Raw genomic sequence first — 24,436 nt, forward strand, 5'->3', positions numbered from 1 at the left:
AGATTGTTGGCTAGCTACAAAAAGCGCTTACAAGCTGTGCTGTCAAAGGGGGTGCTACTAGGTACTAAACATGCAGGGTGCCCAAGCTTTTGCTTCTGGCCCTTCCATTTTTGTTATTTTGAAACTGTAAAAGATAAAAATAAATCTTTAAATTTATGCTTTTGGAGCTCATTTCATCTTCAACTTGCTCAACTGTGCACAGTAACAGTAATTTTAAACAGGGGTGGACAAACCTCAGCATGCCATTGTAGATAGGTAGGTAGACAGACAAAAATGAGATCAATATATAGTTATTAGATTTTGATTATGTTCACCACTATAGCTCTGGCAATTGCACTTTATAAGACTACAAGTTTTTTTGGTCAGAACTTGTATTCACACTGTTCAGTTGTTTTCACTTCTATTTACTTAATGATTATTATATATTTGATAACATATAAGTGTGTATATATACAGGTGAAACTCGGAAAATGTGAATATTGTGCAAAGTTCATTTATTTCAGTAATGCAACTTAAAAGGTGAAACTAACAGATGAGACTCATTACAGGCAAAGCGAGATATTTCTAGCCTTTATTTGTCATAATTTGGATGATTATGGCTTACAGCTTATGAAACCCCAGTCACAATCTCAGGTCCCCTTTGCTCAAGGGGTACGGATTAATTAGCTGACTAGAGTGTGACACTTTCAGCCTAGAATACTGAACCTTTTCAGAAAATTCTAATTTTAAGCTGCATTAATGCAATTCCTTTTTATTTGTATTAGGCATCATGCACACGACCGTTGTGTGCATCCGCGGCCGTTGTTCCGTTTTCCGTTTTTTTCCGTGGACCCATTAACTTTCAATGGGTCAGTGGAAAAATCGGAAAATGCTCCGTTTGGCATCCGCGTCCATGAAAAAAATATGACCTGTCCTATTTTTTTTCACGGACAACGGTTCACTGACCCATTCAAGTCAATGGGTCCGTGAAAAATCACAACTGCACACAAGATTGTCATCCGCGTCCGTGATCCATGTCCGTTTTTTCCTATCATTTCAAAGGCAAACTTGAGTTAGATTTTTTTTTTTCATTTTTCATGTCCGTGGATCCTCCAAAAAACAAGGAAGACCAACGGAAGAAAAAACGGACATGGATCACGGAACAACGGAAACCGTTTTTGCAGACCGCAAAAAAAAACTTTCGTGTGCATGAGGCCTGACTGAAATAAATGGACTTTTGCACAATATTCGAATTTTTCGAGTTTCACCTGTATATAAATGTTGCAGGGCACATGAGTCATTGCTTGACAAAGGCTCCGTTTTTTTCCACTAAAGTCGCTGCCTCTTTTTCTACTCTGATTTTGCGGATCTCGGTCCAGGATCGACAGGGGGATTTCATCTGGTCTATTATCTAAGGAGTGCTGCTTATTATTCTCATAGATAGATAAATAATCAGAACAACAACAAAAAAATAATAGATTTGCCGGACTTGGCACTTATGTGACCAGAACAGAGCAGAACAGACTCCGTTGACTATAATGGGATCTGTTTCGATTCAGGATCCTGTCTCTTTACTAGATAGTCCTGCATAGAAGGCTTTTTTGTTCAGTCTTTTTGACAGAATCTGTGACAGAAGCCCCAAACGGAGCCTCCAATGCAAATATGAACAAAGCCTTAAAATTATGTAGGCCTACATATTATATATTTTAATTACTGAAACTTTCATACTCCTCCATTGCTAAAAATACTCCTCAAAAATGGTAAGAGGAGTATGTTTACACTTCTTGAAAAAATGTAGTGGGACCTCTACTTGCGAAAGAGAAATTTATAAAGAAAGGGAAATGGGAGAGGTTATTTTTAAATATCTCCTTTATTAACCCCTTAACGCATTATACCGTGCATGTATGGCAGGGAATGCTGTGCATTCATTTAAATGCTCCCTGGCCGAGATCGTGCGCATGAAGCTCCACTTACCCCACTGTGTCGGGGAGCGAACAATTCCCGCTTGACGGCCAGGGACCAATCAGCTGTGGTCCTGGCCGCAGATCACTGTGATACGTCTGTTCCTCGCTGCAGACGAATCACAATGCATTTAGGTTGTATTTAAGCGATCGTGTGCCCGAAACTCCACTTACCTGCTGTGTCCATGACCAAACATCTCCCGCTTGCCGGCCAGGGACCAATCAGCTGTGGTACCTGCTGCAGATCACTGTGATTGGTCTCTTCCTCCCTGTCAGCGATCATGCGCATGTGCACACATCTACTCCTGTAGTCCCATCCAGCTATCATTGTGATTGGTCCGTTCCTGACAGTGAATTATGTAACAGAAAGCTATCTCTCAGCTTCCATCCTCTCATTTCTGTGAGAGAATTGATTGGAGGCAGAGCCAGAGACCTGTATTAAAAAAAAAAAAAAAGTGCCCCCTCATCACCCCTAATTTGTCCCTACTACAGTATATGACCTGTCACTGTGTTCTGTCAGTGATTTACCAATAGTGACAGTACATCAGCACCCCAATTACCCTTCAATAAACCCCCCAGTCCCTGTCATCCATATCAATGACTTGTTCTGGTCAGTAACCCATCAGAAAGCTTTTTGTCTTGGCATTAGCAATTCATTAGGGTTAGTTAGGGATTTATCAGGGTTAGAGCTCTAGTTTTAGGGTAAGTTAGACTAACGTTTATTGTAAAAAAAATTATAAAAATATTGGGGGCCTCAGTACTTGTCTCTGATTATAAATACTCTGTGTTTCAACCCCCCCCCCCCCCCCCATACCTCCGAACCTCTATCTTCTATCTGTGACCAGTCCCTGTCACTGATTTTGCCAGCAGTAACAAATTTCTGTCACCAGTGACTGATATAATGCTCCACTGCTTTTGGAGCACTTTTTTTTCTAATAAAAATAAATAAATTGGAGTTAATTTAGCAGTTAAAGCGTGTTTGGGTCCTTATCTTAGTATTAGGAGTTCATCAGGGTTAGCGCTTTATTTTTAGGATAAAAAAATAAAATTATAAAAATTTACTTTCCAAGTTAGTATTAGTTGTTAAAGTTACAAAATGTCTCAACGGGCGTACAGCGCTGAGGAGGCAGATGCCATACTAGCCTCAGAGTCTGACCTTTTCTTATGTATACCTCTTCTTCTGATCAATTGACGAACCCTCTCACAGACGCAGTAGAGTTAGCAGCGCATCAGCTTCTACAAATGACCCCAGCTGGACTTCTGCTACAAACTTTGTACCTCAGGTGCCGGACTCTACGGCCACTACAGGCATTCATGTGAACACTTCAGGGTTCACGGAAGCTGATTTTTATTTCACTTTTTTCTGATGAATTGATAGGCATGATGGTGGAGCAAACAAATTTTTATGCCAATCAATTTTTAGCCACCCACCCCAACTCATATTACGCAAGACCCCTTCAGTGGACTCCCACGACCCCTGTGGAAATGAAAACATTTTTGGGTCTAATACTTAATATGGGTATAGTTAAAAAACCAGCACTACGGTCATATTGGAGTCATGACCTTTTACATTACACGCCAATATATACCGCACCATTATACCCAGGGCCCGATTTGAAGTTCTCCTGAAATTTCTAAACTATAACAGTAATGCAGATTGTCCACCCCCTAATGATCCTGGATATGATCTTTTATACAAAATTCGGCCCATTTATAGATTATTATAATCTCAAGTTTGGCCAGGTATACACCCCCCAAAAGCATCTGTCCATTGATGAATCCCTTGTGCACTTCATGGGCAGACTGTATTTTTGCCAATACTTGCCCAACAAATGGGCCAGGTATGGCATCAAAATCTACAAATTATGTAAAAGCCAAAGTGGCTATACACATAAATTCTGAGTTTACGAGGGAAAAGATTAAAAAATTATACCCCCCAGAGTGACCCCCTCTCCTTGGAATAGCAGGCAAAATAGTTTGGGACTTGATTCACTCCCTGCTAGGTCAAGGGTACAACTTGTACCTTGACAACTTCTACACAATTGTCCCACTACTGAAATGCCTGTTTTCTAGAGACACTGTTGCATGCGGGACTATCAGACAAAACTAAAAACATCTGCCTAAAAATGTTATAGACCAAATAATAAAAGTGAGGGAAAGCAGGGCAGTTTGCAGTGATAACATGATGCGTGATGTCTTTGTACTTACTACCATACATGCTGACAACTCCCAGCATGCCCGGACAGCCTACAGCTATCAGCCTACAGCAGGGCATGGTAGGAGTTGTAGTTATACAACAGCTTGAGGACCACAGGTTGAGCGTCCCTGACATAGACTATAATGGGGTCCGTTAGGTTTCCACTCAGTAGAAGATTTTTGAAGCGGAGACAAAAGTTGTGGATGCAGGATCAGAAGAATGGAAAAATAGTTTTACCACGGACTTTGAAGTGGTGCCTCATTTTTGGAAGATAGATACAGGTGAAACTTGAAAAATTAGAATATTGTGCAAAAATCCATTTATTTCAGTAATGCAAATTAAAAGAAATTGCATTAATGCAGATTAAAATTTGAATATTGTGAAAAGGTTCAATATTCTAGGCTGAAAGTGTCAGACTCTAGTCAGCTAATTAGTCCGTACCCCCTGAGCAAAGGGGACCTGAGATTGTCACTTTGGGGTTTCATAAGCTGTAAGCCATAATCATCCAAATTATAACAAATAAAGGCTTGATCTATCTCGCTTTGCATGTAATGAGTCTCATATATTAGTTTCACCTTTTAAGTTGCATTACTGAAATAAATGAACTTTGCACCATATTCAAATTTTTCGCGTTTCACCTGTAGATTCATATACAGATAGATTAGATAGATCAAATCTTATAAAATGTAATATTCTGTGTATCTGCTGGCTGTGTTTTCAGGGATTCCTGTGGAAAGAACAGCACTGCTATATTGGAGTCTGTCTTGGCACGCAGGGGTTTTTCTTACAAGTGTTATGACAATTATCGGTAAGTAAGAATACAATGGGTATACCCTCACAAAAATGTCAGTGTCTCAATAACTTGTCATGTGACCTTGTGTACAGTGGCGTAGCGTGGGTTGCCAGCACCCGGGGCAAGCCAAAAATGTCGCCCCCCCCCCCCCCCAGCCTGTGGGCACACCCCTTTTAAAGGGAACCTGTCACCGGGATTTTGTGTATAGAGCTGAGGACATGGGTTACTAGATGGCCGCTAGCACATCCGCAATACCCAGTCCCAATAGCTCTGTGTGCTTTTATTGTGTCAAAAAAACGATTTGCTACATATGCAAATTAACCTGAGATGAGTCCTGTCCCCGACTCATCTCACGTACAGGACTCATCTCAGGTTAATTTGCATATGTATCAAATAGTTTTTTTGACACAATAAAAGCACACAGAGCTATGGGGACTGGGTATTGCGGATGTGCTAGCGGCCATCTAGCAACCCATGTCCTCAGCTCTATACCTAAAATCCCAGTGACAGGTTCCCTTTAACAGATAATGTAGTAGATCACTTGCAGTCCTATGTAACACCACAGATAACAGTGATAACTCTCCGTGTACAGATAATGTCGTAGATTCAACTGCAGTCCTATGTAACACCTCAGATAACACAGTGACATAACACTCTCTGAGTACAGATAATGTAGTAGATGGGTGTGAGCCCCCAGAATTCAGAACACACACAGTGTGATCTGAAGTCTGGGGCCAGGATGCGGCAGGGTGGGCCATATTCCCAATCTGCTCCCCCAACCCTACCATGAAACAGATATGTGCATGGGCATTATTATTACAGTAGAATACCGCCCCATACCTGTAATATCCAGTGACCTCTCCTGTTATGTAGACTTTCCTCAACGTCTTCATCCAGAGATAAGACCTCCATGACACCTTCTTTCAGCCGCTTCTCGTCTCTGCAGAGTTTCACAGAATTGTTTTAGGTTCCTCACTTTACTCTCATCCTCTCCTTCCTGGTGTCTCAACAACTCCTCCTGCTGCCCCCCAATACTGGGCTAGAGCCAGACAGATAGTCCCCCATTCCCCATAATATTATTCCCCCTGTATATAATGGCCCCCTCTTTTTTTATTAATATAATGGCCCCCTCTTTATTATTAATGTATTATTAATGTATTTGCCCCCTCTTTGTTGTTAATGTATTATTAAAGTAAATTGCCCTCTGAGATTCTCAGTGAGGCCTGGCTGGGGCATGGGGCCTAATGAGGACTAACAATAGATTAATACAAAGGATTATTACTGTGGGGGCCTAAGTGGAATCTGCTGCACAATAGGCCTATGGGAAAGAATATTACTAGTACTACTCACTGTGCATATTCCACCTAGGCCCCCACAGTAATAATCCTCCATTATTAATACTGGTCCAGTATGACTCCTCCTGAGCCTGGGCTGAGACACATTTTCCCCACAAAAATTACCTCTCTGGGCAGCAAGCAATCGTTAAACTGAAGAAATACAACGACTGCTGCCCTCACTCCCTGACTGGTCTGAGTGGTGCAGCAGGCCAGGCTCTGTTTAGTTTATAAAATTGTGCCTCAGCTCAGTGTCTAAGGCTACTTTCACACTAGTGGCAGGACGGATCCGACAGGCTGTTCACCCTGTCGGATCCATCCTGCTGCTATTTCGCAGTGCCACCGCTCCGTCCCCATTGACTATACTGGGGACGGGGGCGGAGCGCCGGCGCAGCACTAAAAGGTCAGACATGCAGTACTTTCAGTCTGGCGGCCTTTCGCCGCGCTGTGCCGGAGCTCAATGGGGACGGAGCGGCGGTCCGGCGAAATAGCGGCAGGACAGATCTGACAGGGTGAACAGCCTGTCGGATCCGTCCTGCCGCTAGTGTGAAAGTAGCCTTAGGGTCCATTCACACGTCCGCAATTTCGTTCCGCATTTTGCAGGAACGGAATTGTGGACCCATTAATTTCTATGGGGCAGCACAATGTGCTGCCCAGATACGGAATTGCGGACCCATACTTCCGGGTCCGCAATTCCGTTAAGAACATGTCCTATTCTTGTCCGAAATTGCGGACAAGAACAGGCATATTCTATTAGTGCCGGCAATGTGCGGTCCGCAAAATGCGGAACGCACATTGCCGCTGTCCATGTTTTGCAGATCCATGGATCCGCAAAACACGTTGCGGACGCGTGAATGGACCCTTAGGCTGAGCCTCAGAGAGACTTAAACTTGGTCAGTGACTGTCTGGACTCTGCAGAGATACTTGTCTCGACCTGAGACTGAGAGGAGGGCAGACCTGGCTGCAGCCCTGAAGCTTAGGCCCCATGCACACGGCCGTGTGCGGGCCGTGGAACCGCGGCCTGGATCCCTCCTGAGAGCAGGAGCGCACGGCGTCACTGGTTGCTATGACGCCGTGCGCTCCCTGCTGCCGCCGCAATACAGTGATACACTGGTATGATCTATACCAGTGTATTACTGTACTGTGCCGGCAGCAGGGAGCGCACGGCGTCATAGCAACCAGTGACGCCGTGCGCTCCTGCTCTCAGGAGGGATCCAGGCCGCGGTTCCACGGCCCGCACACGGCCGTGAAACACGGCCGTGTGCATGGGGCCTTACAGGGACCCAGCTCAAAACCTGATTCCAAAGCAGGATATAAAAGACCAAGAGGAAGCTGAAGTGCCATGAGAGCCAGTCCAAGCAGGACCATGGCAGTCAGGCGGTGCTGGTGAAGGATGACCAGAGACAGTACTGTTTCTGGGATGCCATCTGCCCATCTCTGTTGTCCACTCCATATGGGCAGCAGAGATGGGCAGAAACTGCAGATGGCATCCCAGAGAGGCATACTGTCTCTCAGTCAGTGTCCCTGGGCTGGTCATCCTTCACCAGCACCCTGACTGCCATGATGCCATCTACTTGGCAGCCTTGGCCTGGCTCTCATGGCACTGGCACAGTGGCACTTCACTAGTTCACTCATATATTACCCCTAACGCCTACCCTCAGCCCATGCCAACATACACACTGTGACTGACCTAATTCACTCAGGGTGGGACTGGGAATGACACTGACTGCAGTGTCACGTATGCAGTGTCCCAGGGGGTCAGTAGTGTATCTTTGGGTATGCTGGGCTTTGTAGTGCAGAGTAACCCACTAACCTGGGATCCACTGTCGTCTTCAAATCTGGGCAGATGCTGGAACAGGCAGGTATTTAATGTTCGTGATGCCAGTGTCAATTAAACGGTGACACGCCGTGTAAAGTAATGTGGAATAACGGAACAACCACGGGGTAGCCAACCAAAACTGGAACTTTACTGAATGTCAGTGATAATCTTGCATGGACATAATTGGAAGCGCAGTTCCATTAAAGACAGTTGGTTTCATATGAAGACAGTTGGTTCATAGTAATTACAGACTGGCCGGCTATAGCAAGGTGATTTGCAGAGGGTTAAACACAGGACTTGTAGTACAGGAGGCTTGCACTCTATTCCTGACTGATCCTGAAACATGTGACTTATTCTCCAAGGTCTGATGCCCTAACTCTGGCGTATCCTTGAATCTGTCTTTATCAAGTACCTCCTCTGTTACCTTGAGTACCTCTTGCTGATTAGACTCGCCTTCTGTTGTATTCTGGGTCTTCAGGCTGTTTAACTATGCCCTTCTTGCTTCTATGAATACGGACTCAGGAGGGGAACCTTCTCCTCAGAACTGGAATCTGGTTACAGGGCTTACTCTACCCTCTCAGCACTGAGTCTAGAAACTTCTGCCTTCCTGAGCTAGGCCCTAGCCTATTTATACTGAACTGGGGGCTCCCTCTGCTGGCTGTGACAAGGATTGCCGGTAACCGGCCTGACTGGCTTAAAGGGAAATACACATTCCAATCTAGCAGTGTCGGGTAGCCTACCCGTATGCTGCACACCCCCAGACTTTAACGTGAGTAAGGCCTCGTACTCACACACATGCCTGAACCAACATAAGCTGATGCATAATTTAAACATTACATTATAAATATGATAAACAACTATTTCACACAAAAATATAACATTTGCGACTTGATGAACAAATGATGCAAGAAAAAGGGGCGTCTTCTTTCTTCTTAGGCACGGCCGCTGACCTGGCACAGCGGACTTAAGGTGAACCAGGTTAGTCTATTTTTTTTCCTTGACTGAAGTATAATAAAGAACTACACAGGATTTTCCTGCGGGTGTAGAACAGGCAAGGGCTCACGTGGAGGAGTCCATTCTTGCGCACACACATCAAGCAGGCTATTTCTAGTAACAACTGTTCGGGAGGAGACACCACCAGCATAGTCAAAGTCTCCTAAATGGACTGGCGGACGTCCCCTGGTCATCCGGGTGGACCTTCTCAACACAGGGGTTTCCTCTTCCCTTAGCACCGAGGTAGAAGAGAGAGTAGCAACAGGAGGATCTCCATCCGTGAGACCTTGGTCAGGAACAACAGGAACAACAGGATCCACTAGAGGGGGAACTGGATCCGGGGCATCTTGAACCGGCTCTTCTGGAAGTAAAGGTACAGTAGGTGCCGGAGCGGGCACCAGCAAGTTCAACCATGGTGTCAGAAGCCAATGCATGGGATCAGCGTCATACCTTAGATTACGGACAGCCTGCATAGGATCCTCGGGTTGTATTGATGACTCTGACACAGGGGGTTCAGATATAGAACTCTCGGCACTGGGTTCTGGTGTCAGGCAGAGCTTTAACCGGTTTCGGTGTACAATTTGGGATCCCCTGCCTTCCTGGGTGATCTCATAAGTGTGAGTTCCAACATTTGGGATTGCAGTGACAACATAGGGACTTTGCTCCCATTTACTGTCCAGTTTACTGGTACGGCGGTTATTTTTTAACCATACCACAGCCCCTATTGTCAAGGGTGCTGCATGGGCTGTTTGGAGAAAATTCAGGGGTTGGCAGCACTACTCATCCCACTCATTTGGGTACTGACCAGGAAATGGCTTACAAGCCAAATGGTGCGCGCAGATAGGGATCCTGGCTGGGGGTCCCAACTCATCCAGACAATTCAATAATCCGCAGCACTCGCCGGTGAATAATGAAAATAGCGGTGATTTATTCACTCAAGCAGCCAGTATACAGCGACGTTTCGACCTCAGTTGGTCTTTATCAAGCAGTGAGTGACCATATCCCAGTGTGCCTTAAATAGTGTGTATGGGTGGATACAATAATGGATGTATATAGTTCCGCCCCCCAGTGGGAGTATACTTCCATTTACACAAAACATGATTCAATTAACTGAACATTCAACAAATACTTAATTATCATCAAAGTAATTAAACAGCATATAAAGTGATGAAGTGGACATATTCCCCTATATATTACCTGTGTATGAGGATCTCCACGCTATCCCTGCACTCCACGCTAGTCCCGGTAACATGCCAGACACTGGCGTCCCCTCCTTCACAATACGCATGCTCAAGGACCTGCCACAGCACCTAGGCAACGGAGGCGTTCCCCAGCATCGGCCAATAGGAAAAAAGGCTGTTGATGACGTCACTAGTTGCCGATTCCCAGAGCAAATAAGAATATTCCTCTGCTAGGTGACTGGAGCCAATAGGAAAAATGGGTTTATCGTGACCTCAGCTGTTGCTGTGTGGAGGGGAGATTGCTCCTCCCCTCAACACAGACTCAATGCAGGACAGCTAGCTCCGGTCGTCAGGGAGACAGGGACGCTCTATAATAAAAACGGAGCACTCCATGTCATCTGGCACACCAGGCCAGTCGGACCTGCAGCCATTTATTAGTAGGGGGAGTCAGTCAACCTGCCAGGAGGTTTTTTGGACCATCCATCCATCCATCTCCAGCCGTAAATCCATCATATCGAGCACATTACCTCCAGGGTGACAATCGGCAACCGCCACTTGCACACCCCCTTGAGGCAACTGTGTTCACATCCATTCCACCCCAGGAAACTGGTCACCGCTCCCGTCCCTACCACGGGACTGGGCGTGTGTCCAATTATTTTGGGGATGTGGATACACAAGCATGACCCCCGTGGTCCATAACAGCCACCCGCAGGGTCGAGAGTGCACCCACTCATGCATCAGCTAGAGACCACCCAGGAGACAACATGGTCCCCCCAGGGGTACAACCAGCGACAGCCGGCTGAACACCCAGTCGGGGTTCCCATGTCCCCATGTATTCAGCCCCAAGAAACAGATCACACCTCCATATTCAAATTATATGGAGTGGCGTATGTCACGTTATTTAGGGGGATTGTGGACACAAAAAATGCCCCACAGCTGCTCATAACAACCAGCCGTAGGAACAGGATTGTGTCCACACATGCAGGCAGTCCAAACACACCTCTCCAGACAGGAGTAGCCAGACCCATCCCCAATTCGTTCAAATTCAGACCCATCCCCAATTCGTTGGGTCTGGCTACTCCTGTCTGGAGAGGTGTGTTTGGACTGCCTGCATGTGTGGACACAATCCTGTTCCTACGGCTGGTTGTTATGAGCAGCTGTGGGGCATTTTTTGTGTCCACAATCCCCCTAAATAACGTGACATACGCCACTCCATATAATTTGAATATGGAGGTGTGATCTGTTTCTTGGGGCTGAATACATGGGGACATGGGAACCCCGACTGGGTGTTCAGCCGGCTGTCGCTGGTTGTACCCCTGGGGGGACCATGTTGTCTCCTGGGTGGTCTCTAGCTGATGCATGAGTGGGTGCACTCTCGACCCTGCGGGTGGCTGTTATGGACCACGGGGGTCATGCTTGTGTATCCACATCCCCAAAATAATTGGACACACGCCCAGTCCCGTGGTAGGGACGGGAGCGGTGACCAGTTTCCTGGGGTGGAATGGATGTGAACACAGTTGCCTCAAGGGGGTGTGCAAGTGGCGGTTGCCGATTGTCACCCTGGAGGTAATGTGCTCGATATGATGGATTTACGGCTGGAGATGGATGGATGGATGGTCCAAAAAACCTCCTGGCAGGTTGACTGACTCCCCCTACTAATAAATGGCTGCAGGTCCGACTGGCCTGGTGTGCCAGATGACATGGAGTGCTCCGTTTTTATTATAGAGCGTCCCTGTCTCCCTGACGACCGGAGCTAGCTGTCCTGCATTGAGTCTGTGTTGAGGGGAGGAGCAATCTCCCCTCCACACAGCAACAGCTGAGGTCATGATAAACCCATTTTTCCTATTGGCTCCAGTCACCTAGCAGAGGAATATTCTTATTTGCTCTGGGAATCGGCAACTAGTGACGTCATCAACAGCCTTTTTTCCTATTGGCCGATGCTGGGGAACGCCTCCGTTGCCTAGGTGCTGTGGCAGGTCCTTGAGCATGCGTATTGTGAAGGAGGGGACGCCAGTGTCTGGCATGTTACCGGGACTAGCGTGGAGTGCAGGGATAGCGTGGAGATCCTCATACACAGGTAATATATAGGGGAATATGTCCACTTCATCACTTTATATGCTGTTTAATTACTTTGATGATAATTAAGTATTTGTTGAATGTTCAGTTAATTGAATCATGTTTTGTGTAAATGGAAGTATACTCCCACTGGGGGGCGGAACTATATACATCCATTATTGTATCCACCCATACACACTATTTAAGGCACACTGGGATATGGTCACTCACTGCTTGATAAAGACCAACTGAGGTCGAAACGTCGCTGTATACTGGCTGCTTGAGTGAATAAATCACCACTATTTTCATTATTCACCGGCGAGTGCTGCGGATTATTGCATGGGCTGTTTGGTCATAGTCTCTCTGCTGCCGGTCTCTAGCATAGTCCATACGTTCCTGAACAATAGCTTGGGCTGTATTCAATCGCCTTTGGTGTTCAGCAACCCAGTCGGTATTAGGTAATGGGTTGATGCAATCAGGTACGAGTACGTCCAAGGAGTGGTCAGCAGGCAATAACCCTTGGCGCCCAAACATCAAATAAAAGGGGGTATACCCGGTGGAACAGTGTATGGTATGATTGTACGTGAACATGAGCTGTGGCAACAGATTAGGCCAATCTCCCCTGGTTTCAGGAGGCACGGTCCTCAGCATCTCTATCAAGGTCTGATTCATTTTTTCACATAATCCATTACCTTGCGGATGGTAGGCCGTCGTCCGGATCTTCTTACAGTTGTGCAGGCGGCACAGTTCATGGAACAGATGGGACTCAAAAGCAGGACCTTGATCGGTGAGGATCTTTTCTGGACAACCGTAGGGCAGGAGGAAGTGTTTCCAGAACAGTTCGGCTGTAGTCTTGGCCGTCTGGTCTCTCACAGGCACCGCTACAACAAACTTGGTGAAATGGTCAATAATAGTCATAGCGTACACATACCCTGAGCGACTAGGCTCCAGTTTCACATGGTCGATGGCGACAAGTTCAAGAGGACGAGTACTTACAATGGGTCTCAGTGGTGCCCTCTGATCATGGTGTTCACCTCGTTTCAAGGCACAGGCTACACACTCCCGACACCACTTCTCCATGTCTTCTCTCATGCCCACCCAGTAAAACCGCTGGCGGATATTTGCCTCAGTCTTTTGGACCCCAAAGTGACCGGATTGATTGTGGTACATCTCCAAAACCATACCTGCATCTCGTCGGGGTATGAGAATCTGATGCACTCTTTCGTTGGACACTGGGTCTAGGCTTCTCCGTAGCAACAGGCCCTTTTGTATGAAGAGCTGATGGCGCTGTCTCCACAGTTTGATGAGCTCAGGATCTGTACTCTTACGCCGAATCCTCTCAGGGGCTCTGCCACTGGTAATGAAGTCCAACAATTCACCCAGCACTCTACTTTCAGACTGTAGTTTCACCCATCTTTCTTCTTTGAGTTCAGGCCTACTGGAGGGTGAAGGAACTGCAGCTCTGTCACTGGTAGCCCGAGCCTGATCCTGTTGAGCAAATTTATGGTAGAAGGCCGGCATTTCTACATCTTCCCAAGCATCTCGCACATCATCAGGAGCTGTCTCTGTGGGAAGCCTGGATAAAGCATCAGCATTGTCATTAGTACGTCCAGCACGATATTTTACAGAGAAATCATAGTTGGCGAGGCGAGAGGCCCATCTTTGCTCCAAAGCCCCCAATTTAGCTGTATTTAGATGTGCCAGAGGGTTATTATCAGTGAATGCAATGAATGGGGTAGCGGCTAGATAATCTTTGAATTTCTCCGTCACTGCCCACACTAATGCCAGGAACTCTAGTTTGAAGGAACTATAATTCTGGTCATTTTTCTCAGCTCCTTTCAGGGAGCGGCTTGCATAAGCTATCACTCTTTCTTTTCCCTCTTGGATCTGGGCTAACACAGCCCCCAGGCCTCGCTTGCTAGCATCAGTATACAGATGGAAGGGCTTGCTGTAGTCTGGATAACCTAACACGGGAGGCTCGGTCAGTTTCTTTTTTAACAACTGGAACGCTATCTCTCTTTCTTCATTCCACTCAATGGGCACTGGAGTTCTAGGACTTTTCTTGGGCTGTCCCCTCAAGAGTTCCTGGATAGGATCGGCTATTTGAGCAAAATGGGGGATAAAACGTCTATAGTAGCCGGCAAAACCAAGGAAACCCCTCACCTCTTTGACGGTAGTGGGGACCGGCCAGTTACGGACAGCCGCTAACTTATCAGGGTCAGGTTGTACGCCCTCTCCGCTTACCACATGCCCCAGGTATTTTACCGCAGGTTTGAGCAAGTGGCACTTGGATGGCTTTACCTTCAGGCCATATTTGATAAGGATTTCAAAGACCTCTGCTAAGTGTTTCAGATGGTCTTCATATGTTTTTGAGTACACAATGACGTCATCTAGATACAGCAGCACTGTTTCGAAGTTTTTGTGACCCAAACACCGCTCCATTAGTCTCTGGAAAGTTCCTGGGGCATTACATAACCCGAACGGCATACAATTGAATTCGAACAGGCCCATGGGAGTGGTGAAAGCAGTCTTTTCCCTATCTGCCGGGGCCATGGGTACTTGCCAGTAGCCACTGGTCAAGTCCAATGTGGAGAAATAGGCAGCGGAGCCCAGAGCAGTTAGTGACTCCTCAATGCGGGGCAGTGGGTACGCGTCTTTGTGGGTTATTTGATTAATTTTTCTATAGTCCACGCAGAAACGGATACCACCATCCTTCTTCTTTACAAGGACCAGGGGTGCTGCCCACGGGCTACGACTGTCCCGGATTACATTAGAGTCTTTCATCTCTTGGATCATTTCTTTTACAGTCTGATATGAAGTAGGCGGTAAGGGTCTGTATCTCTCCTTGATAGGAGGATGAGAGCCAGTAGGTATGGTGTGTTGTATGGCACTAACCTCTCCATAATCAGTAGCATGTTTACTGAAGGCCTGGTGGTGCTCTTTGACAAGCTGTAGTATCCCTTCTTGTTGACGTTGGGGGGTAGTCTCGTCCCCGACATGTAGCTCTTCCCACCAGGGTACTTGTGACTGGGGCACCGGCGGACATCCGCTGACTGCAGCTGGCGGCTTTTCTGTCACTGGAAGACGGATGATGTCTTGGAAGAACACCTGAGAAAGCTGGGCAACAGGGTAATGCTTAGTAAGCGCAACAGGATGATCACTCAGGTTAATCAGACGGACAGGTACTTTACCTTGGGAGACATTCACCAGGCACTTGGCAGCTCTCACATAAGGGTAATTCTCCATCTGGATTGGTTCCACCAGGGCCGGATAATCTCGGCCTTGGACTCCCAGGACAGCACGACACCATAACAGAGTTTGGGAATTAGGAGGCAAAGTCACAGGCTTATTATCACGAATCCTGGCAGTACAAATTTCTCCTTTCCCGTTAGCAAACCTCTGCTGGGCACTTAACACAGTGATAGTCTTTTGAATCACCCTCTTGGATGCAGAGGAAGCAGTGGGCAGAGTCTGGTGTAATACGGCAAGTATTTCTGCATAACAGTTTTTGAAGACATTGGTACCTAGAATGACAGGATGTCCTCCTCTGTCGCCGGCCTGTACTACTATCACCCCCTGTTGAGGCAAGGTTACTTCTCCCACCTGCAGGGTGGGTTCCCAGTATCCATGAATCTTTACCGGTTTGCCATTGCTGGCGATAATCTCTACCCAGGATTCAGGCGGCTGGGTCAATTGGTTGGTGTCCCAGAATCTTTCGAAGGCGGGCAGCTGAATAGTAGTGACCTGAGACCCAGTATCTAATAGGGCTTCAAAGGGGACCCCGTTAATCTCTATATTGATTTTAGGATGGGATCCTACATACCATGGCATCCAATTTGGATCCTTTGGACCTAGTGTTCTACCTCCCGAGGGGTGGTCCTCAGCCTCAGGGGTTGCCCGTTTAACTGCCAGCACGTGGATTCTGTGTGTCCCACCTTTTTGCAGTATGTACACACGGGCCTCTTGCGATCCCTATTGCGCCTCCCAGGATCCCTGGGGTGAGTCTCTTGGTATGGAGGTGGAAACGGCTTAGGAGGTGACAGGAACTCTTCTTCTAACATCATGGGTTTTTCCCATTCCTCCATTTTTCTGCACACTCTCTCTAGGCTTTTAGTGAGGTGATTTACTTGCTCTGTCAGCATGGCGATAGTATCGATAGCTGTAGCTTGAACAGCTTGACCGGCCTCAGCTCGGTTAATGATAAACGGTTTTGACCTGCAGGCTGATAACTCAGGTGGTGTGCTCAACTCTGTAGATACTGCTGACCCCAGAATTTTTATAGCCAGTTCTTTAAAGTCCAGAAAGGTACTGTTAGGGTGTTGGGCGGACAGCATCTTTAATTGGGTCCTTATTTGCTCACTAGACACCCCGGTAATAAATTGTTCCCTCAGGGTCTGATCCTGGTTATCAGCTTCCTTGGGATCTATCTGGATTACAGCCCCCAAAGCCTCCTGAAGTGATAGGGCATAGTCACGGAGGGACTCACCGGACTTCTGTTTCTTGCCAAAGAAGTGCATCTTTATCTCTGAGGCAGTCCTCGTTTCAAAAGTGGCCCTGAGGCGGGTGAATATCTGCTCTAGAGTACTCCGTTCCGCAGCAGGCCAGGATAATACCTCTCTGCGGGCAGCCCCGTCCAGTTGCGCTAGCAAGATTTCCATTTGCTGATCGGCATTTATGGGGTACAGTTTGAATAAGGCCAGCAACTTTTCTTTAAAGTCTCTTAGGGTATGAGCCTCTCCGTTATAGCGGGGAAACCATGGGGCCCCAAAATAGTAAGGCATAGTAAAGGGCATCATGCTGTGGGTTATAGGAGGATTAGGAGCCGCAAGCTCTCCCGGGTCCGGCCGCTCGGCAACTCCCGGATCTGACATGTTAGTTTAATAAGATGCGGCCGCTGGCGACAAAAAGGGCCGGAACAATCCCCTTCCCTCCGGATACAAGTTCTTACCGGTATCGCCGGGTGTGAAGCAGGCCAAATCTCGAGAGACTCCGGACTTCCTGAGACCGCGGTGACGTAGAAGACACAGGGCCGCGGCGGTGCGATGATGACGAGGGGCGGGATCTTCGGTGTCTTTGAAGGGATCCGCCCACGGAGGTCCTCAGCAGCATGGGAAACTTTACTCCAGGCGGCCGGTGGCCATCTTGATCACCATTCCCTGACAGCAAGCAGGGTTGTTGAGGAGTTAATGAATTATAATCCACAACCACGATTTTCTTTTCCTGGGGGTAGCGCAACACAGCACAGCGCCTCCGATTTCTCCCAGGCACAATTGTAATCCACCGACTTGGAAATAAAGGGTACAGTCCTCACAATACGGTGGTGGAATAGTTAAAGCACACAGTTCACACTTCTCTGCACTTCAGAAGTACGCGGATCCTGTTCGTGACGCCAAAAAGAGCGATGCAGTGTCCCAGGGGGTCAGTAGTGTATCTTTGGGTATGCTGGGCTTTGTAGTGCAGAGTAACCCACTAACCTGGGATCCACTGTCGTCTTCAAATCTGGGCAGATGCTGGAACAGGCAGGTATTTAATGTTCGTGACGCCAGTGTCAATTAAACGGTGACACGCCGTGTAAAGTAATGTGGAATAACGGAACAACCACGGGGTAGCCAACCAAAACTGGAACTTTACTGAATGTCAGTGATAATCTTGCATGGACATAATTGGAAGCGCAGTTCCATTAAAGACAGTTGGTTTCATATGAAGACAGTTGGTTCATAGTAATTACAGACTGGCCGGCTATAGCAAGGTGATTTGCAGAGGGTTAAACACAGGACTTGTAGTACAGGAGGCTTGCACTCTATTCCTGACTGATCCTGAAACATGTGACTTATTCTCCAAGGTCTGATGCCCTAACTCTGGCGTATCCTTGAATCTGTCTTTATCAAGTACCTCCTCTGTTACCTTGAGTACCTCTTGCTGATTAGACTCGCCTTCTGTTGTATTCTGGGTCTTCAGGCTGTTTAACTATGCCCTTCTTGCTTCTATGAATACGGACTCAGGAGGGGAACCTTCTCCTCAGAACTGGAATCCGGTTACAGGGCTTACTCTACCCTCTCAGCACTGAGTCTAGAAACTTCTGCCTTCCTGAGCTAGGCCCTAGCCTATTTATACTGAACTGGGGGCTCCCTCTGCTGGCTGTGACAAGGATTGCCGGTAACCGGCCTGACTGGCTTAAAGGGAAATACACATTCCAATCTAGCAGTGTCGGGTAGCCTACCCGTATGCTGCACGTACTCTGTCAGGGTCGCTTTCAGGCTGCCTGTCTGGACTCTGGATAGACTCTCTGACCTGACCGCTACAAGTACTGAAGCAGGGACATCTTCTGCTTCTATCTTCTTGCTCTGGCTCCTGGCTCCGCACTGTCTTTCCTGCCTGGAAGGTGGGCGGAGCCTATCAGTGTGATCGTACTGCGCCCCGCCTCCTCACTCTGCTCTGCTGTGCTGTGTGAAGAAAAAAAACACAGCATCAGCCATTTAAGATTTTGTTGTTGCAGCGGACAGCGCCCCCCTGCAGTGTGGCGCCCGGGGCAACGGCCCCCCCGCCCCCCCCCCCCCCCCCACGCTACGTCCCTGCTTGTGTATCAACTACAGCTTGACAACGACGTCTCATGCTGTTCACAAGTCGACATATTGTCTGCTGAGGCATGGCATCCCACTCTTCTTGAAGGGTCATTGAGGTTCTGAAGTGGAGAGTTACAAGCCTCTATCGAGAACGGAGCCCCGCAAGTGAAGGAGGCCGCACTGCGCATGAGCCGACGCCCTCCATTTATTTTCTATGGGGCCGGCGAAAATAGATGAGCCCTGGCTCGGTTATTTCCGTCAGCCCCATAGAAATGAATGGGAGCGGGGGCCGCGGCTTGGTGGTGGCTGGACCGGAGTCCTCCCGCCACCACCTTGCAGGGCTTCGTTCTCGATATAGGTGGGACACCCACCTATAAGACAATGGGGGCATATCCTAGCGATATGCCCCCATTGTCTATGATGAGACAACCCCTTTAAGGTGCATTTTAGGTTCATCCTGCAATTTCACCTACAAGCCAAATATCCCTAACTTTTTGTGAGTGGTGTGGACTACAGTATATAGACACTACACTCACATAATCGCATATACAATATACACCCATATATGATAGATACAGTATATAAATTACACCTAGGCTACACTTAGATTTACTTACGCCATATACATTTTATACACATTTGTACCTAGCACTAAAGACATATTTGCATACAGATTATATTCAGTGCTATCCAGAATACAGTGCCCCATACTTCCTACATCCAGTGACTTATCCTCTGATGTAGACGTTCTCTTTCCTCATCTTCTCCATTCAGACCAGACTACCATGATGATTTTTCACCATCTCTTGTCTCTGCAGTTTGACAAAAATACATCTTAGGTTCCTACTTTTTCACCATCCTCCCACCTTCTACAACTCATCCTGCCAACTCCAATACTGTGCCCACTGTGCTCCTCAATACTATCCAGCAGAAACAGATAAACCCCCTGATAATACTAGTACCCCACAGATAGCGCCCCTAATACTGTGCCCAGTGTGCTCCCCAATACTATCCAGCAGAAACAGATAAACCCCCTGATAATACTAGTACCACACAGATAGCGCCCCTAATACTGTGCCCAGTGTGATCCCCAATACTATCCAGCAGAAACAGATAAACCCCCTGATAATACTAGTACCACACAGATAGCGCCCCCAATACTGTGCCCACTGTGCTCCCCAATACTATCCAGCAGAAACAGATAAACCCCCTGATAATACTAGTACCACACAGATAGTGCCCTTCAATAATTATTGGCACATACTGCCCTAAAATAACTGTGCCCAGTAAATAGTGCCCCTGACACTAATAGTGTAAACATTATGTCTCCCAATTACTACTAGGGAACTGTGGGGAACATAATTACTATTATGTGCACTATGGGAGCATTATTACTTCTGGGGGCACAGTGGGGACATTATTGTTTGGGCACTATTACTACTAAGTGCACTCAAAGTGGCAGACAATTATTACTATTGGTGAAACTTTGGAGCAGTATTATTGTGGGGGCAAATTGGCCACTTAAAATGAGCACCAGTACAAAAAATGTCCCTTATAATGTGCGCCAGTACAAAAAATGCCCCCTAATAATGTGCACTAATTCAAAAATGCTCCTCTGCTGTGTGCCAGTACAAAAGAATTCGCCCTCTTAGTGCCCTCAGTTGAGCTAATGTTCCGATAGTGGCCCCATAATGTGTGCAAGTATAAAATACCCCTATATAATGCCCCCAGTAGATGCCTCCATGATGTGCCAGTATAAATACCCCCATAGTCCACCATGATGTGGTAGTAGATGCCCCATAGTGTCCCCATGATGTGCCAGTGTTAATGCCCCCAATAGGTGCCCCCACAGTGCGCCACAGAAAATAAAATAAAAAAATAAACACATATACTTACCTCCATGCTGTCAGCAATGCAGGCCACTTCTGGCCTGTGTCCTGCGAAGTACAAAGCCCGGCTCAGGTGGATGTGAAGACGTCATTGCGCCACCTGCGCCAGCCTGTGATAGGCTGCAGGCACCAGGCCTGCAGCCTATCAGAGGAACAGGGAAGGGAGACGCCTCTTCCTTGCCCTGATGCAGCATTCATCTGTATTGCTGTCCTGAGGACGGTGATACATATGATGAATGTAGGGAGATGAGTGCTTCCATTCCATTGTGGAAGTGCATATCTCCAGCTGCCGCCAGAGAGCAGGATTCAGCCGGTAACACAGTTCTCCGATCCGGCTGTAATTTTAACAACCGAATCTGGAGAACTGGAAGGAAACGGCTGAATCCCATGCCTGGTTGGACCCCTATCATTTTGATAACCTATCTAAAGTCCTGGAAAACTTCTTTAAGACAAAAATTATGAGACCTAAAATTAGTTTTCTTTTAAGCCCATCCAGTACCCAGAATTCTTTTCCACAATTTTGAGATATGAAGCCAAGATTGTATTCACCTAAATTAGTCTTACCTTTCTACTGAATTCTATAGCAACAATAGCCGACATGAATATGTAAGCCGTGTACCGGGGTGTGCTCCCCAGGATACAGCGAAGTCACGAACGAGGAAAGCAGCTCCAACACCAGCTTTTGCCAAAACAGAATTTTACTAACACGTGGTAATAAACACAACCACAAATGCTGAGAACATAAAATAAATTTACATACACCCAGCTCGAAGGCTGAGACCCCATTGCTGCACAGCATGGCGCCCTCCGATGGATGCCGGAGGAAATTTTATGGTAATTTACCTACTGGCGGGCACAACTAAAACTGCCTCGCCATACCTATTATTACCCTAAAGCAAACACGAACAATTGTTTGGGTGCTTAGTACGGGCTAGCCTGCAGTGCAACACAACAGTTTACAATCTTAACGTGCTCTATAATATTCACCCTCCCATAACTAGTCCGGTAGCACCTGCCTGAGTATTACTCCTACGCAAAATGCTGAACTCGATTGAGTTCATGGGGGTGTTGATCAGCTCTCAAATGTGCAATGTCCCTTTAAGTAATGGAGTCCTTGTAGTAACAGTAGCAACACTTTAGGCCTGATACAAAGCATAGACCCTAACTAGCTAACAACAGGCCTGGTCTCAGTCTCTAGGCGCCAACACTGACATGCGTTCATGATCTTACCGACCCGGGTCTGCTCCTTATCCACTGATAACTCTGAACCGAACAACCAGTCTCTCCAACAAACATGAGGTCCCGCAGGGTATACAGCTTTGTTCCTCATTTCTTATCAGCCTTCCTGGAAGCAATCCTCCTTTCCCTGGACAGGATCTGGGTCTTGGACAACGATCAGCCTCACTTAGCTGCAGCTGTCGTCACTGAGGGGTCCTCTCACTCCTGGATCCATCAGATTTTCTGTGCACACACAGTTCCTCAGTCTCAGCTAGCTTCTAAGATGGCTGCTTCTTCTTCTAGCAAGTTCTCAAACCCCACCTCCTTTGAATATTCAAATATCTGCAGTCTATTAGCTGTGTTTAAGAAACAGTGGCATCTTGTGGCCAAACAGCAGACTATCAGTCCTGATCATTTAACTTAAAGGGATTCTGTCACCTCCCCTTAAAACCCAAAATCGGATTTTAAAGCAGTCATGCAGCACAGCTTACCTTGAATAGGCTGTGCTCTTCTATCTTGTAATCCGTCCAGTAGTTTATGTGAAAATCGACTTTTATGGTTATGCAAATTAGCCCTGAAGGTGCCCAGAGGGGCGTTTTGTTCCCCTTAGTGAGCCCAGTACCGCCCCTCTTACAGTGCCCAGCCCGCCTTCCTTGCAACTGTCTAACCGCCCACAGCCTCCCACAGCCTCTCATCCCTCTCCTCCCCCTCCCTCACGGCCGAACGAACTCTCGCACAGGCGCAGTACCCACTGAGGGCTGCGCCAGTGCGATCTGCAGGAGACTGAGGGCAGGAGCTTCATCCTCGTCACTGGGCATGGGCCGAGCCCAGTGACGAGGATGAAGCTCCTGCCCTCAGTCTCCTGCAGATCGCACTGGCGCAGCCCTCAGTGGGTACTGCGTCTGTGCGAGAGTTCGTTCGGCCGTGAGGGAGGGGGAGGAGAGGGATGAGAGGCTGTGGGCGGTTAGACAGTCGCAAGGAAGGCGGGCTGGGCACTGTAAGAGGGGCGGTACTGGGCTCACTAAGGGGAACAAAACGCCCCTCTGGGCACCTTCAGGGCTAATTTGCATAACCATAAAAGTCGATTTTCACATAAACTACTGGACGGATTACAAGATAGAAGAGCACAGCCTATTCAAGGTAAGCTGTGCTGCATGACTGCTTTAAAATCCGATTTTGGGTTAGGGGAGGTGACAGAATCCCTTTAATCTACACACAAACTGTTCAAACAATGAGAGCTGTTTCTCAATTTCACAAATAGGCAAACAGGACAAGACCGAAGTTCTTCCAATAGATCAGGGTCCCCCAGGTATATTTATGGCATATTCTGTGGGATGGAAATATCAGGCGGTTTCACTTATGTTTGAGTCCTGGTGTCTGGTCCTTCTGTGCCACTTTACAGATGGCATTGGGCTTAGGAACTCACAATATAATCTTACTATGTAAAGTGGTTTTCTGATACTTAGATATTTATGAATTATCCTCAGGTCATCAATATCTGATCAGTGGGGGTCCAACACCCATCACCACCACTGATCAGTTGTTATGGGCAGCCTCTGGAGTCGGAAACTATACAGTGAAACCAAGGCTTTGTCTGTGTAATCTTTGGCATACTCAGCTCCCATACACTTGAATAGGAGGTGAGCTGCATACCCCGGCACAGCCACTACACCGTACCTTCTGCTTCTGGTTCGATCCCTGATACAGTTTCTAATAGGTGGAATTATTAAGGGTGTAATTCCCCCAGGATCTGATATTGATTACCAATCCTGTGAAGTCAGGACCTCAGTAGTCTTAGATTTATCGACCAAGTAAAATTTTGTTTCTATAAGTGATCCATTTTTTTAAATTACAAAACAACCATGAAGAAAGCAATAAGCTTATTAGACAGAATATAATAACACATTTTACTGCATTGTAACCTGTGTCCATCTCCCCACAGACCTGTTCACATCCTGCAATGTGTGGACTTTCCTGGTTGGCCAAGTTGTACTACTGATAGTAGCAGTGGATTTACATCATCGTGGATGACAATGGTTCCTGTCTGGTTTACTGTGATTATTAATTATGAAATTATACATTGATTACATAAACAAGATATTTGCACTCCATAATATATTCTGCCTTTTTTTTCTGACTCTAGAAGGAGTGACAAAATAGAAATTTGTCTTGTATTACTCAACGCACCTTATTGATGGTGGTGGCCCTTTATTGATGACCAGTGCCCCTGCATAGGCCTGTACTGCTCTCTACTCCCATAACAAGAGCTTAAAAGGGGTTGTTCAGTGGGTATAATTTGTAGGAAAATTCTCAGAGTGGGTTAAAAATAAAAATAAAAGCAATGATACTCACATCACCGATCCCCAGCCACTCCCATTCCAACGTGTACTGGATCCCTGCTGGTCTTTTCTTCTTGGTCAGCCTTGATACCCAGGAAATGTAGGGCTCTTGTAA

At 47.0% G+C, this 24,436-nt stretch overlaps 1 protein-coding gene across 3 annotated transcripts in view; it reads left to right on the forward strand.

Moving 5' to 3' along the window:
• BST1 (bone marrow stromal cell antigen 1) overlaps positions 1-24,093 on the forward strand; it is a 192,828-nt gene extending 168,735 nt beyond the window's left edge. For all 3 annotated transcript variants that reach the window (XM_044296795.1, XM_044296804.1, XM_044296812.1), the window contains exons 8-9: positions 4,859-4,945; positions 23,925-24,093. In XM_044296795.1, coding sequence (XP_044152730.1) covers positions 4,859-4,945; positions 23,925-24,066 — 229 coding nt within the window. In that variant the 3' untranslated portion in view covers positions 24,067-24,093. The remainder of the gene's footprint in view (positions 1-4,858; positions 4,946-23,924) is intronic.
• Positions 24,094-24,436: the final 343 nt, after the last annotated feature.

The sequence above is a fragment of the Bufo gargarizans genome, chromosome 1 (assembly GCF_014858855.1).
Source record: "Bufo gargarizans isolate SCDJY-AF-19 chromosome 1, ASM1485885v1, whole genome shotgun sequence".
Lineage (NCBI taxonomy): Eukaryota > Metazoa > Chordata > Amphibia > Anura > Bufonidae > Bufo > Bufo gargarizans.